Raw genomic sequence first — 12,949 nt, 5'->3', positions numbered from 1 at the left:
TTGAACAGTGAAATAAAAATGAAATGTTGTTTCTGATTCACCAAAAAAACAAACAAACAAAAAAAAAATCAGTTCAAAAACAACATGGAGAATATTACAGCATGGAATGTAGGATTAAGAAGCGATGCGTATTAAGCGTACATTATGCTACAGTAAAAGTTACCAATTTTTTTTTTTCCTCACACGATTTTTCCCACAGATAAGCACCAACTACAGCAATCTCTAGTCTAAAACAATATAGGAAACCTTTCATTATTTGTTATCCTTTACTTTTTTTTTTTTCAAGTACAAAGTTAAAATGCCTTTGTTAATATATATTTATATGAGTGAAATAATAGTTGTTTTTTTTTTACCATGACTACAAGGAAACTTAAAAACAGTCGTCGTTGTCTCTTCCAATCAATCCATTTTTTTTTTCGTTGAAATTGTTTAGCACCATCGGAAAAAAAGCACCTACGATACGAAATCTTACAAAAGAAACGGAAGTGATTAAGCGTGTAGGGCTGTGCAGTGAAGTCCAGACCGCCTCGTTTCGAGCGCTCGCAGCAAGTTTTTGAATCAAATTTTGATTTGTATTCTAGCTTTTTTCTTCTTCTTTCAAATGTGATGATATATATATATTAGCAAAGAATTATATTTGTACATCTCATACGTTAAAAAAAAGGAAAACAGCAACCGGAAAAAAACTCTATGTACAAATTGTACAAACATGGGGAGGGAAGTAGGGGGGAGATAAAATATCACAAAGCAATTAATTCTGTGCATGGACAAGAAATTTATAGCAATAAGGTCACTTAAGAAATGAATTACATTAAGAAATTAAATTTCCCCAAAACAATTTCAATCTTAAATATGATATAAATCTGTTTTTTTTCTACTCTTTGAGTGCCGACGTCTCCAGTCAAACACTGTGTCAGTTTTTCGTTTTGACAAACCGCAGCCTAAATCCTCCGCATTTTTAGCTTAACAGGTTTTTATTTTTACAATCAAGAGAATTTAGTTTGTAATCCAAATTTTGGATCAGAACTCTGTAGAATTTGCCAACATGACGACTACAATTGAACGGGAGGGTGGTGGTGGTGGTGGGGCTGTCCTTCATAAGGGACAAACACGTACTACGCAAAAGCACACGACGTAGTTTCTCTTTGACTCTCGGACTGACCTTTTTTTTTTACAATCTTTAACAAACGAAGAAGACATTCCCGTGAATGTGGGTGGAAACGCACCGGCGCTGCGTCGCCGCTTTAAAGGTTCGCTGTGTGAGAAATGATGTGGTTAAAAATGTCATGTTAATATTAGAAAATGTGTTAAATAGTTAAAAACTGACTTCACGAGTACATTTTAAACTTACAGCCTTGGCTTACGTTGATGACGTTGTGGTTCAGAGACTCAAAAACGCAGCTCGGAGCTCTTTGACACCCAGGGTTGCCAGAGAAGTTATTACCGCTTTTCCACTACATGGTCCCGACACGCCTCGCCTCAGTACGGCTCGACTCTACGCGGTTTTGGTTGGTTTTCCATTACAATATAGTACCTCCTCAAAGTGGGCGGAGTCATCACAGCACGGCTGCATGAAACTGCTGTGACTTCGGTTTATACGCGGCACAAGTTAACTTTTTTACCTGAAAATTCAAGGTATTAGCCTATGTAGTGTTTTATTTAGATGTCTTTGAGAAGGCATGTTGACTCCTTTTTTTCTACTATACATATTGACTGTTAATGTTACAGAGAACTTTGATAAAAGTTGCTCATTGCTGTACAGCTGCGTTCCTCCACTGTGTCAATGTGATGACGTCATCACACGACTTGTCTCGGCTACGACTTTGACGGATAAGATCGGAAATAGCGAGAAGTCATTAATGACCTACGACACACACAAACTAGTGACTTGTAAAGCAGTTGTTTTCGATGTACTGAATCATTAGAATCAATTCAATAAAAATATTAGTTCAGTACGAGTCGTGATTTGCCTCACGATCGCAGTGCTCAGCAGCGCTGTCGCTATATACACCAGACTCCTCTGTTAAATATTGAGATTTTAGACATTTCCTTGCTAAATGTTGGAGATTAACGCATGTTTTCATAATTTTTTTAGGCTTTTTAACTGATCTACAGTTCGGCATTGTTTGGTTTGATTCTTGAGTCGGACGTCGCGCTAACGCCTCTTCCAGTGGCCGGCAGTCTGACGACCTCACGCATAGTATCGGCTCAGCTCGCTTGTAACCTCGCCAGAGCAGGTGCTAAAAGGTACCAGGTAATATCGGTAATGGAAAAGCGGTGCCATACCGTGCCGAGGCGAGGTGAGTCATGCCGAGACCATGTAGTGGAAAAGCGGCATTAGTTTAGTTAGAATCCTCCAGTCACCATTTTGAGTTCTGATAGCAGAGCCGGTTTTGATCACACAGCTTTACCAATTTCACGTATTGCCCCTTTAAAGCAGTTAGCAGTATGGTCAATGGGAGTTGGGGTTTGCAAATGTCCATCCATCTACTGTACAACGAGTCAAATAACGTGAGTTTCACATATCAACAAAACCCATTCTGTCACTTCTATTGGCACAGCCCTACTGTATACAAAAGGTATTACACGAGGGTCAATCAGTTCACATCATAAAAACAAAACAAAACAAAACAAAAAAACAATTCACAAAAAGAAAAGGAAAAAAAAATGTCAAGAGAAAATAAAGTATACATATAAAAGTGCTTTATAATGTTGATAAAACAGCACAAAATTGCTATAAAAAAGGTAGAAGAACTTTGTGAAGCCGCACCATGTTGTTGAGGATTTGCACCTGACAGTTTTTTTGTTTTTTTTTTCAGTTTGGAGAGGTGAAGAAGAAGGAGGTGAAGAAGGAGAAGGAGTAGGAGGAGGAGGAGGAGGAGGAGGAGGAGCGTTACCTGGCCTGGTCACCCCTCCCTCCCCCCACAAAGCCACGCACCTTTACGAACAGTTGTACAGTAATGTCACTGGTCAGGGTGAAACTAGGAAAAAGTAGCTCACCGCAGACTTTGATCTTAAGATTCATATATATGTATATATTTCTTTCGAATGACAGAAAACATCATTTCCCATGTGGCTTTAGCTTCACTCTCTGTTTGTGCAGATCCAGGCCGTGAGCCTGAGCGGAGCAAGGCGGAGAGAAGTTTAAAACGAGCACCAGTACGATCTGTATAAAAGCTGCAAAAATGCAGGAGGATCTTTTCTGTCGCTTCTGCGTTTCCTTTCTAGTGAACAACAAAAAAAGGGGCACAGAAGAAGAAGAGTTTTTCCTCTACGAGTAAAAACGTCAAGTTTTTTTCTTTTTTTTTAGCAACAGGTTAAAGAGCGCTGTGTTGTCTAAAAGTTGTAGTGCCACATGGGTCATGACGTTTCGCATCATTCTGGAGCACCATGGTATTGTAACCATATTACAGTAGTACCTTTTATTACCTTCAGTTGTGTATAGAAACTGTAAACAAAGGAGGTATTTGTGATCTGGTGTTTTGGATTTCTCAGAGACACAGCTCTCCTGACACTGAGGAAACTCCCCTCTTCTCGTCACATCTCCGTGAGGCTCAGTAGCTGGAAGCATGGCTGCGCCGCCGCGGCTCGAATCAAAACGTTTCCACACCCTCTTCAATTAAAACCCCCACTTCTCTCCCTTCCTGTTGGTTCCCCCCTCCCCCCCGTCACATTTTAGCGTACGCCTTTGTCACGTCTCCGTCTCAGTGTCTTGAGAAGAAAGCATAGTCTCAAGTATAGCTTGCACAAAACATATCAACAATACTTGATAACACTGCTAAAAAAGGTAAAACAACATATCAAAATTAAATAAGAATAAGAATTAAAATTCAAATACATGAAGTAATGTGAAATCTACGTCAATATTTTCCGCTTACAAATTATACCGGGGGGTATAATTCGAGGATCGAGGCTCTTATTACTAGTCACAACAAAACAGCTGCATCTCTACACGAGTTTACCCTTTGCCGCTTACACACAGGCAAAGTAATCTTTGAGCGGTGCAAACAGGTGGCGGATCACCGGGACGCTCCACGACCTGCCCAGGAGCCTCTGCCTCGCCAGTCGGCTCATGTTGGACACGTCCGTGTAGTGGACTGGAAAACCAAAGATCCTGGCGGGAAGAAAACCGGCCAGGCCACGGCGTGCAAAAGCAACCAAGGAAGGGGGGGAAAAAGGAGGAAGACACACGGAAGAGGAGAAGATACAGGAAAGATAATGTTGAGATTTTGACCTCAGATTAAAGCAGTGGACAGACATTTGAAGGATACAATTCGCATACGAAACCCAAAATCCCAACACTCTAACCCAGGAACCTGTGTCGCGGTTGGAAAAGGCAGATTTGCGACAAGCCCCTCACAACTCCCAGAGTTTGTCCTTTCAATCCAGATGCAGCCCTATGAGCTGTCGGTGCTACCAAACCTTTTTAAATTACCATTTAGTTAATATTTACAGAGCCCCAGACATGACATGGGTGAAAGGAAAATTATTTGTGCCACTAAATAGGTATAATTTATACAAATATTATTTTGTGGGCACAAAATACTAATTTGTGAACACAAAATCCCAATTCATGGGCACAAAACATTAATTTGTGGCCACAAAACATTAATTTGTGGCCACAAAACATTAATTTGTGGCCATAAAATATTAATTTGTGGCCACAAAATACTAATTCATGGCCACAAACTATTATTTTGTGGACACAAAATATTCATTTTTGGACAGAATACTAATTAGTGAGCACAGAGTACTAATTTGTGGCCACAAAATATTAATTTTTGGACAGAATACTAATTTGTGAGCACAAAATACTAATTCGTGGGCACAAAATACTAATTTGTGGCCACAAAATACTAATTCATGGCCACAAAATATTATTTTGTGGACACAAAATACTAGTTTGTGGACACAAAATACTAGTTTGTGGCCACAAAATCTTAATTTTTGGGCACAGAATACTAATTTGTGGCCACAAAATATTAATTTTTGGACAGAATACTAATTTGTGAGCACAAAATACTAATTCGTGGGCACAAAATACTAGTTTGTGGCCACAAAATACTAATTCATGGCCACAAAATACTAGTTTGTGGCCACAAAATCTTAATTTTTGGGCACAGAATACTAATTTGTGGCCACAAAATATTAATTTTTGGACAGAATACTAATTTGTGGCCACAAAATACTGATTTGTGGCCACAAAATACTAATTCCTGGCCACAAAATATTAATTTGTTGGCACAAAATATACATTTATGGGCACAAAATACTAATTCGTGGGCACAAACTATTAATTTTTGGGCACAAAATCGCACAAAATATTCATTTGGGCACAAAATACTAAACTATTAATTTTTGGGCACAAAATACCAATTTGTGGGCACAAAATATTCATTTGTTGGCACAAAATACTAATTTGTGGCCACAAATATATTAAATTGTGGGCACAAAATACTACTTTGTTCCCACGAAATAGGTAAAACGTACGCACAAAATATTTATATCAGCCTGGCAATGCAAGGAATCGTTAATAGCAAGAGGCATTTAAACAGAATATTAAGAGCCAGGTTACTTTACAGTTAGCAACATAACCCCGCCTCTGCCTCGCTGAACATGGGGAGAGGAGGAAACCTGGCTATGAATACTGATATTACGGATATTACAATACATTACATTACATAATTGCATAATTGCATTGCTTATTGACTAACAATAAGTGCATTTAAACATTTGGGTACAAACAAGAGCTTGAAGTAAGTAAGTGCTTCAAGTAAGCCAAACTATAAAGTGCTAGTCATAAGTGCTATGTATAAGTAAGTGCTTTTTTTTTTTTTTTGTCGCTGTCTTTGTCGTCTTAGTCGAGGTAGAGTCGAAATAAACGTGTTTTTAGTCTAAAACTTAAATCATCTCCACAGATGAGTTGAGGTTGTTTTGTTTTGTGAGAGAAAAGAGAAATGTTGCTTTCTTTTCACTTTATTGTTAGGATCAGAGTGTGGATGATCATTTTTTCAACAATAACTTATGTCATTTAATTTGTTAAAGAATGTGGAAGCTGTAGCCATGGATTTATTTATTGTGTATTTATAAGTGTTTTAATAAATAGTGCAGTTTGTACCAGAACCGTGTATCGAACCGTGGGTCAAAAATCGTGATACCAAGTGAATGGTGACTTTGGTGTAACGTTACAGGCCTAGTTTACATACCGCTCCATCTCAGTGCACCACAGTATGTCCTCCTTCTCGTTCATGTAGACGGGGAAGTGCTGGTCCTTGCCCTGCTTGATGGAATTAGACCTGGTAGTGATGGTCCTCACCTTTCCAAACTGGACAAGTCAAAGAATGAGAGAAAAAGTCCATCAAGGGATTTATTTGATGTTTCACAGCATTGGAGATCAAATCACAGCAATCACTATGTCGTTGAATAAGTTTGAAGTTACTCGACGTCTTAAAAGTGAGTGATTTTCAGTCTTTTACCTCCTGCTGCCACTGGGTGTCACTAGTGTGCAAATATTGTGTATTCCAACACTTTTTACTCAATGTTTACCTATATATATTATATATCTGATAAACAGGCAGAAAATAATACCTAATATGGCTATACTTTTAAATGTGATAATCTAGGAAAACTATCAGCCTTGAACCTTGTTTATTTTATATATACTTATTGACTTTACTCAAGATTTCAGTGATTTTACTTAATTAAGTGACTTTTCTACAACTTTGAGAAAGCAAGTTTAATTCAATTCAGTACACTGTGTATTAGTGATGACAAAATATACCATTTTATCACTTATTGGGATTAAAGGCACTTACAATAAGTTAATCATGTTGAATTTCTGTTATCATGTTAATTGTGGATGAAGAAAAAACATCAACATTTCACACAAGTGACTTGAAAATCCTGTCTCACTCACCAGCATACAGTCCGAGTGATTTACTTTTTAATGTGCCACAATTGGGATCTGTGTTAATAATTAATCAATTCATTGACTGTGATTGTATTTAAAAATATCTTATCTGATTATATAAGTAATATTCTATCACATTAAAAGAGATGGAATTGTGTTATAAACAAGCAGAATGATGTTTTATATCAAATTATTCAGCCATTAAGCAAGTTATGTGAAGGAAATACAGTCAACATTCCAAGTATTATCAAGCACCTTTCAAGCACTTTTTTATGCTTTTCCAGCACCTTGCAGCTGTGGTATGACTATATACAAACTCAAAAAAGATGATCTCACCTCTTTCCATCACTTTAAAAGCGGTGGAATTTCGCCATAAACAGCCAAAATTATGTTTTAAAGCAAATTATTCAGCCACTGAGGAATTTTTGTGAAGGAAATACAGCATTTTTAAGCACTTTATCCAAAATTCAAGCACTTGAAGGCTATTTTTTAAAGCTTTTGCAGCTGTGGTATGAATATATACAAACTCAATAAAGATTATCTCACTCTTTCCATCACTTAAAAAGCGATGGAATTTTGCCATGAACACGTTTCAAAAAGCATGAATGAATGTTTTAAAGCAAATTATTCAGCCATTGAGGATTTTTTTGTCAAGGAAATACAGAATTTTTCAGCACTTAATAAAAATTCAAGTACTTTTCAAACCTTGAAAATACAACATTATAATTCAAGCATTTTGAAGGATTTCCAGCACCCATAAAGAACCCTAAGTTACAAAACCAAAAACCTCATGTGGACCACCTGCAGTATCTTCCCTGCCCACCAGGGGGCCTCAGCTGCCACACCACATTTTCTGTTTTGGAAAACATTAATGGTTTCCATATTCAACAGCACCTGTCACAGATGTAACTCATGTTTCTCTTTTTATTAAATCATTCAGATGCTTTGAGGGTTGTGAGAGCCAATCCCAGGTGACGATAATTTAACCTAACCCTAATCTGCATGACTTTGGACTGTGGGATAGGACTAAAACACAAACTACCAAAACACAAACACAAGAGTAAACATGAAAAAGGCCACGTTTCAACAACTATCGGAGGCAAGACACCTTCTCGCTGTGAGGCATCGGTGCTAACCAGACAAAAACAACAGGACGTCCGCAGGTTTGGACAGGTGCTGACATTTCACCAGGTGACGCACTCACTTCTGTCAAACTACGTTTGGAGCATCACGTTAAGTACCTTCGCTGTCCTGCCGTGTTCTAAGCAGTCCTGGAGGTCGAGCCTGTCATTGCACATCGCTGTCAAAGGCCTGAAGAAGAATAAAAAAAAAAAAAATAACATCAGTTTCACACAGCTTATTATTTAGACCCCCATGGTTCTCAAAATGTGGTACGTAAGCTTCCTCTGGTACATGGAGGAAAACCCAGGCTGTGTGATCGGAGTGAAGCTGAGGAAAGTGTGACACAAATAACACAAATAAATCATAATAAAATAAATAATTAGAACTACAGTCACTTTATCTATCACTATTTTAGCAAATTATCTATATCAAATTTGCATAATTATGATAATGGTGCTACTGCAAGAGCTCAATATTTTCTACTTCGTATATTAAGTCTGAGAACCACTGAGTTTAGACTGAAACCTTCATACCTGAAACGATGTTCCACACATTCGCACGTTACTAAAAAAAAAGGCTTTTACTATTAAAAGGTCCAGTGTAGAGCTGAAACAATGAATCGATTAATCAATTATTAATCCGATTACTAAATTATTCGTCAACTATTTTGATTGAAACACAATTTCGGATTGTTTTAGCATCTTAAATGTGAATATTTTATGGTTTTCTTTGGACAAAAATGGACATTCAAGAACATCATCATTTCCAGGTTTGACAAACACTGATCAACGTTTTTTAACGTTTCCTGACAGTTCATGGACCAATGGAGAAAATAATCAACAGATTAATCGATTTTGAAAACGATCGTTCGTTGCAGCTCTAGACCAAGAGAAAATAATTTTACCGCCACACGGCAGATTAAAGGTGCTGCACAAAAACATTCAGAAACAACAGAGATAGAATTAAAAGAAATTGACACAAAATTGAAAAATACAATCAAGAAAATTCAAATTAAAAATGAGTGTACACATTGTAGTAATAATAATAATTGTAATACACTTTTCTTAAGTGTACAATCACTTGAAGGGAGGAGAACAATACTTAGCAACAACATACAAGTTCAGCAATAAAAGCTGTACCTATAAGACCTTAAATACTCCTAATCCTTATAGCTGTCTTTTTCCCACTAAGAATGTTTATTATAATAAAAACTACTCCATTTGGAGACAAAATTATCCATTAGGGCTGTTGTGCCAAATTGAGTGTCCGCCTGGTGATACCCTGACTAAAACCTTTGTGGAGGCTTTGCCCTTTGCTCAAATTCTATCACATTTGGTATATTTGTAGTCAAGGAGTTGCTGAAGGGGATCAAGAAGACAGACAACAGACACAATATTTCTATCACTGGTTATAGATTCTCTGAGGTCCCTAGAAGTATTTAGACACCAAGAACATGCACATGGAGCTTAATATTGTGAAGCATTCATATGTCTTTTAGGCATCAGGGCTTAACAGGTGAAAAGTTTGACAACATTGATGTTTTTTCTTTACAGATATATATTTTCCAAGTTACCTTTCAGCAGAAAACAGACAGAATATTCTTATTTAGTCATATATTCCTTGGATATGGAGGGGCTGTTTTTTTCCACTGTGTATGTCAAAGGCTGCTGCTGCCCTCACCATTCACACACCAACCTGTTCATGCCAGGAAGGTTACCCCAGAAGTAGCGGGCGCGGTGGGCAGCGGACACCTCCTTAGCGTCGATCATCACTGGGTTACACTGGAAACAGACGGATACCAGTTAGAGAGAAACCATGGCAACAAGCTTGTTTATGCTTCTCTTTACATAATATGTGAGGAATCTTGAGTGAGCGTTTTTTTAGGAAGAAAAATCACTTTGGCATCACCTTCAGTGCATTTTACACGGTATCCGATCATTTCAAAATGGAAAATATTCCTAAAGCGGAAAGCCGACGTGGGTCTTTTATCTACGTTTAAGCACATTAAAGTGCTACATGAAGATTAAGAGGCCAACTTTCCTTTCTAATGGCCTGTGTCTACACTTAGCGCCACCAGGGGGCATTCATAATCCATGCCACGCTGCGTTCGGTGAAGACGCTGACCTCCAAAAAGCGGGAGATGTCCCTCTTATCGCTCACGCCCATGGCAACCACGTTTTCAAAGAGCCAGAAGAAAGGCCGGTCGTCCCCCTCCTTTGGCCGCGCCTCGTGCAGCAGCCTGTAAAACTCGAAGAACAGGCGACCCGTGCCCTCTGTGGGACACAAACGGCCCGTTAAACAACACTGAAGTGTAGTAAAGGACACACACTGGTGACGTTTAAGGGATTTTTTTTATGCGGACCTACCAAAAAGACCTTTCCTGGCAGGATTGACTATAGAAAGGTCGTTGCACGGGCTTCCTCCTATAACTAGGTCAAAAGGACCCCATTCCTGTATCTGGGTGGAGATAAGATACAGAGTGAGAAACAGCGAGATAAAGACAGAGGCAGTGCAGATAACAATATGTGGCAACACCGAGGGGGAACTTGAGCTGGATTTCATACTGTGTTTATTAAAAAAGAAGCAATTAAAGTGGAATCTCGTGGCGAGGTCGCATATTGAAACCACATTGAAGCACCCCCTCCTCCACACTCCACCCTTTTACAAGCACACAGGAGAACCTGCCACAGCCTCTCTACAGGCAGCGTGTGCTTTGTCTACTGCGGGCTGTCTTGGAAATCAAGGTTGTTATTATTATAGTTAACGGGGAAAAAAACACTGAAACTGAATTGTGTGTTTATAAAACTGACTCAAATTAACTGAAATTGTAGTGAAAATGTGCTTTGTTTTCATCTTTGTAAGTTAATTCCATACATAGTCCGTTTGGGTTCATGTGAAGTGTGTTTCTTTTGTTTTTAGACAGCATTTTCATTCATTCGTCATAAAATGCTTTTAATTTGTCATTGTTTACAAGGCTAACATTTGTTATGTAGTTAATTGGGTTGAGTTGGTTCAACTAAGTGAATCTTTCATTGGGTTTTTTAATTTCGCTCATGTATTTCCTCAGATTGACCTCCTGAGACTCCTCAAACATTGTGATGTGTCTCATGAGGGTTATTCATTCTAATTATTTATGTTATGTTTATGTGTGTCTTTAGTCTGTTACCTATATATTTCTTTTACTTAAGTGCACACTAACTATATCCAACCTCCACATTTTCCACAATGCACATTTTCTTGTAGACCGTTATATTTGATTCAGGGATGGTTGTTCATTTGTCCTAATAAACCTTCACCTGGCGTCTTTTGCTGGGTTTTTTATGACACAATACACACAGATAAAAGCTAATAAAAAGGAGGGAAACATCCAGTGAGCGGGACAAAAATACCTCGTAGATGTCAGAGGTCAGAGGAGAATAACCAGACTGGTGTGAAACGATGAGAAACAGTAACTCAAACCGCCGCTCATTAAAACAAGGTTTGCCCGTTGGAGCAGATGTTCTTCAGCAGCAGAAGACCAAAACAAACACTGCTCCTCCTAATATAGAGACTATAATGTGAGTGTAGATTAGGATAAAGATGCATAAATTAGGTTTCGGGCCTTCACACATGTTATTGTAGAACTTGTTGGCTGTCAAGTCAAACGTTTGTAATTATAGCTTCCTATAATTTCGTATGATCATAGATGACAAGTCTTTTTACTCAGTGTCGGGCCTTTCTTCAGATCTCGTGTCAGCTTTAGCGCTCAGCAGAATAACACCGACGTGTCACAGTCAGACCACTCCCCTCAATAAAGGAAGCGCGGTCGCTCGACTTACGTGTTTGCGCGTGACGTTCCGCACGTCGCCGACGTACATGATGCGACCCTGATGCCGGACGATGCCCACAGTGATGGAGTCTTCACACACTTCGGAGGCTATGTAACGATCGACGTGGATGCCGAGCTCTTTCAGCACCAGCAGCCCTGAACAAGACGGGAAGCATGGTCAGTGCACAGGGGGAAAGAAAACCAAAAAAAAAACAAGCAGAGAAAGTCCACTTATGCTGCTTTTCCACTACATGGTCCCAGCACGACTCGACTCGACTGGCCTCAGCTCTTCCATTAGCGATAGTACCTGATACTTTTTTTTAGTACCTGCCCAGGCAAGGTTCCAAATGAGCTAAGCTGATACGATACAAGAATCAAACGCTGAAGAAACCGACAACAACTGACAACAGTTTAAGTGGAGTCTGGTGTATTTGTATCTGCAGTGATGACTCCGCCCACATTGAGGAGGTATTATATTGGAAAAAAACAAACAAACCGAGGCGAGACAGTACTATGTTGTGGAAAAGAGCAGAGAACATAGCACCCCCGTGAGGAGACATAAAGTAATGATGCCCGGTGAGTGAACCTGGCAGGAACTGTTTACTTTAGAGCGCCTACATTTGTTAAAACATTGATATTTCGATTATATCGATATCGGTATAAAATACTGAGTTTGAAGTTGCACCACAATCTCCAACGCTAAAATACAGTGGCATAAACGGGTCGGGCAAAGTCAGCTGTGGACTTTCCACAGGAGGCAGATTTATTCCCAATGAGATAATTTACTCTCTCATCTTCCTCACATATACTTCAGAGTCATGAGATTATAGTTTAGTGTCATTTTGGGAAGTTTTGTGTTTACAGAAAACTTTTTAAGAAAAAAATAAAGGAATCCACATTGTTTCTATGTGGATAATAATTTTTCTTTGTCTGACCTGTTGCTATGCCGTCAAATAGCGACAGGACACGTATGGGCTTCCTCTTCTCCGCCATGACTGGGGGGTAAAGCTTTGGTGAATCCTGAAACACAACGGAGAGTGAAGTTAGAGGTACGGGAGAAGAAAATGGTCAACATCGACACACTTAGCGGCTAATGGCGCGTCACTTAC

The 12,949-nt window shown here is 38.9% G+C and overlaps 1 protein-coding gene across 4 annotated transcripts in view; it reads right to left on the bottom strand.

Moving 5' to 3' along the window:
- Nucleotides 1-1,728: 1,728 nt before the first annotated feature.
- LOC122783210 (DNA (cytosine-5)-methyltransferase 3A-like) overlaps nt 1,729-12,949 on the bottom strand; it is a 51,618-nt gene continuing 40,397 nt past the window's right edge. For 2 of the 4 annotated variants that reach the window (XM_044047898.1, XM_044047900.1), the window contains 8 exons: nt 12,776-12,860; nt 11,851-11,996; nt 10,399-10,489; nt 10,157-10,305; nt 9,713-9,813; nt 8,152-8,221; nt 6,207-6,325; nt 1,729-4,114 (listed from right to left, as the gene is read on the bottom strand). In XM_044047898.1, coding sequence (XP_043903833.1) covers nt 3,973-4,114; nt 6,207-6,325; nt 8,152-8,221; nt 9,713-9,813; nt 10,157-10,305; nt 10,399-10,489; nt 11,851-11,996; nt 12,776-12,860 — 903 coding nt within the window. In that variant the 3' untranslated portion in view covers nt 1,729-3,972. The remainder of the gene's footprint in view (nt 4,115-6,206; nt 6,326-8,151; nt 8,222-9,712; nt 9,814-10,156; nt 10,306-10,398; nt 10,490-11,850; nt 11,997-12,775; nt 12,861-12,949) is intronic. The other 2 variants (XM_044047899.1, XM_044047901.1) reach the window with 1 other exon arrangement.

This window comes from Solea senegalensis, linkage group LG16 (assembly GCF_019176455.1).
Source record: "Solea senegalensis isolate Sse05_10M linkage group LG16, IFAPA_SoseM_1, whole genome shotgun sequence".
Lineage (NCBI taxonomy): Eukaryota > Metazoa > Chordata > Actinopteri > Pleuronectiformes > Soleidae > Solea > Solea senegalensis.
This window is presented reverse-complemented; position numbering and strand designations above follow the sequence as displayed.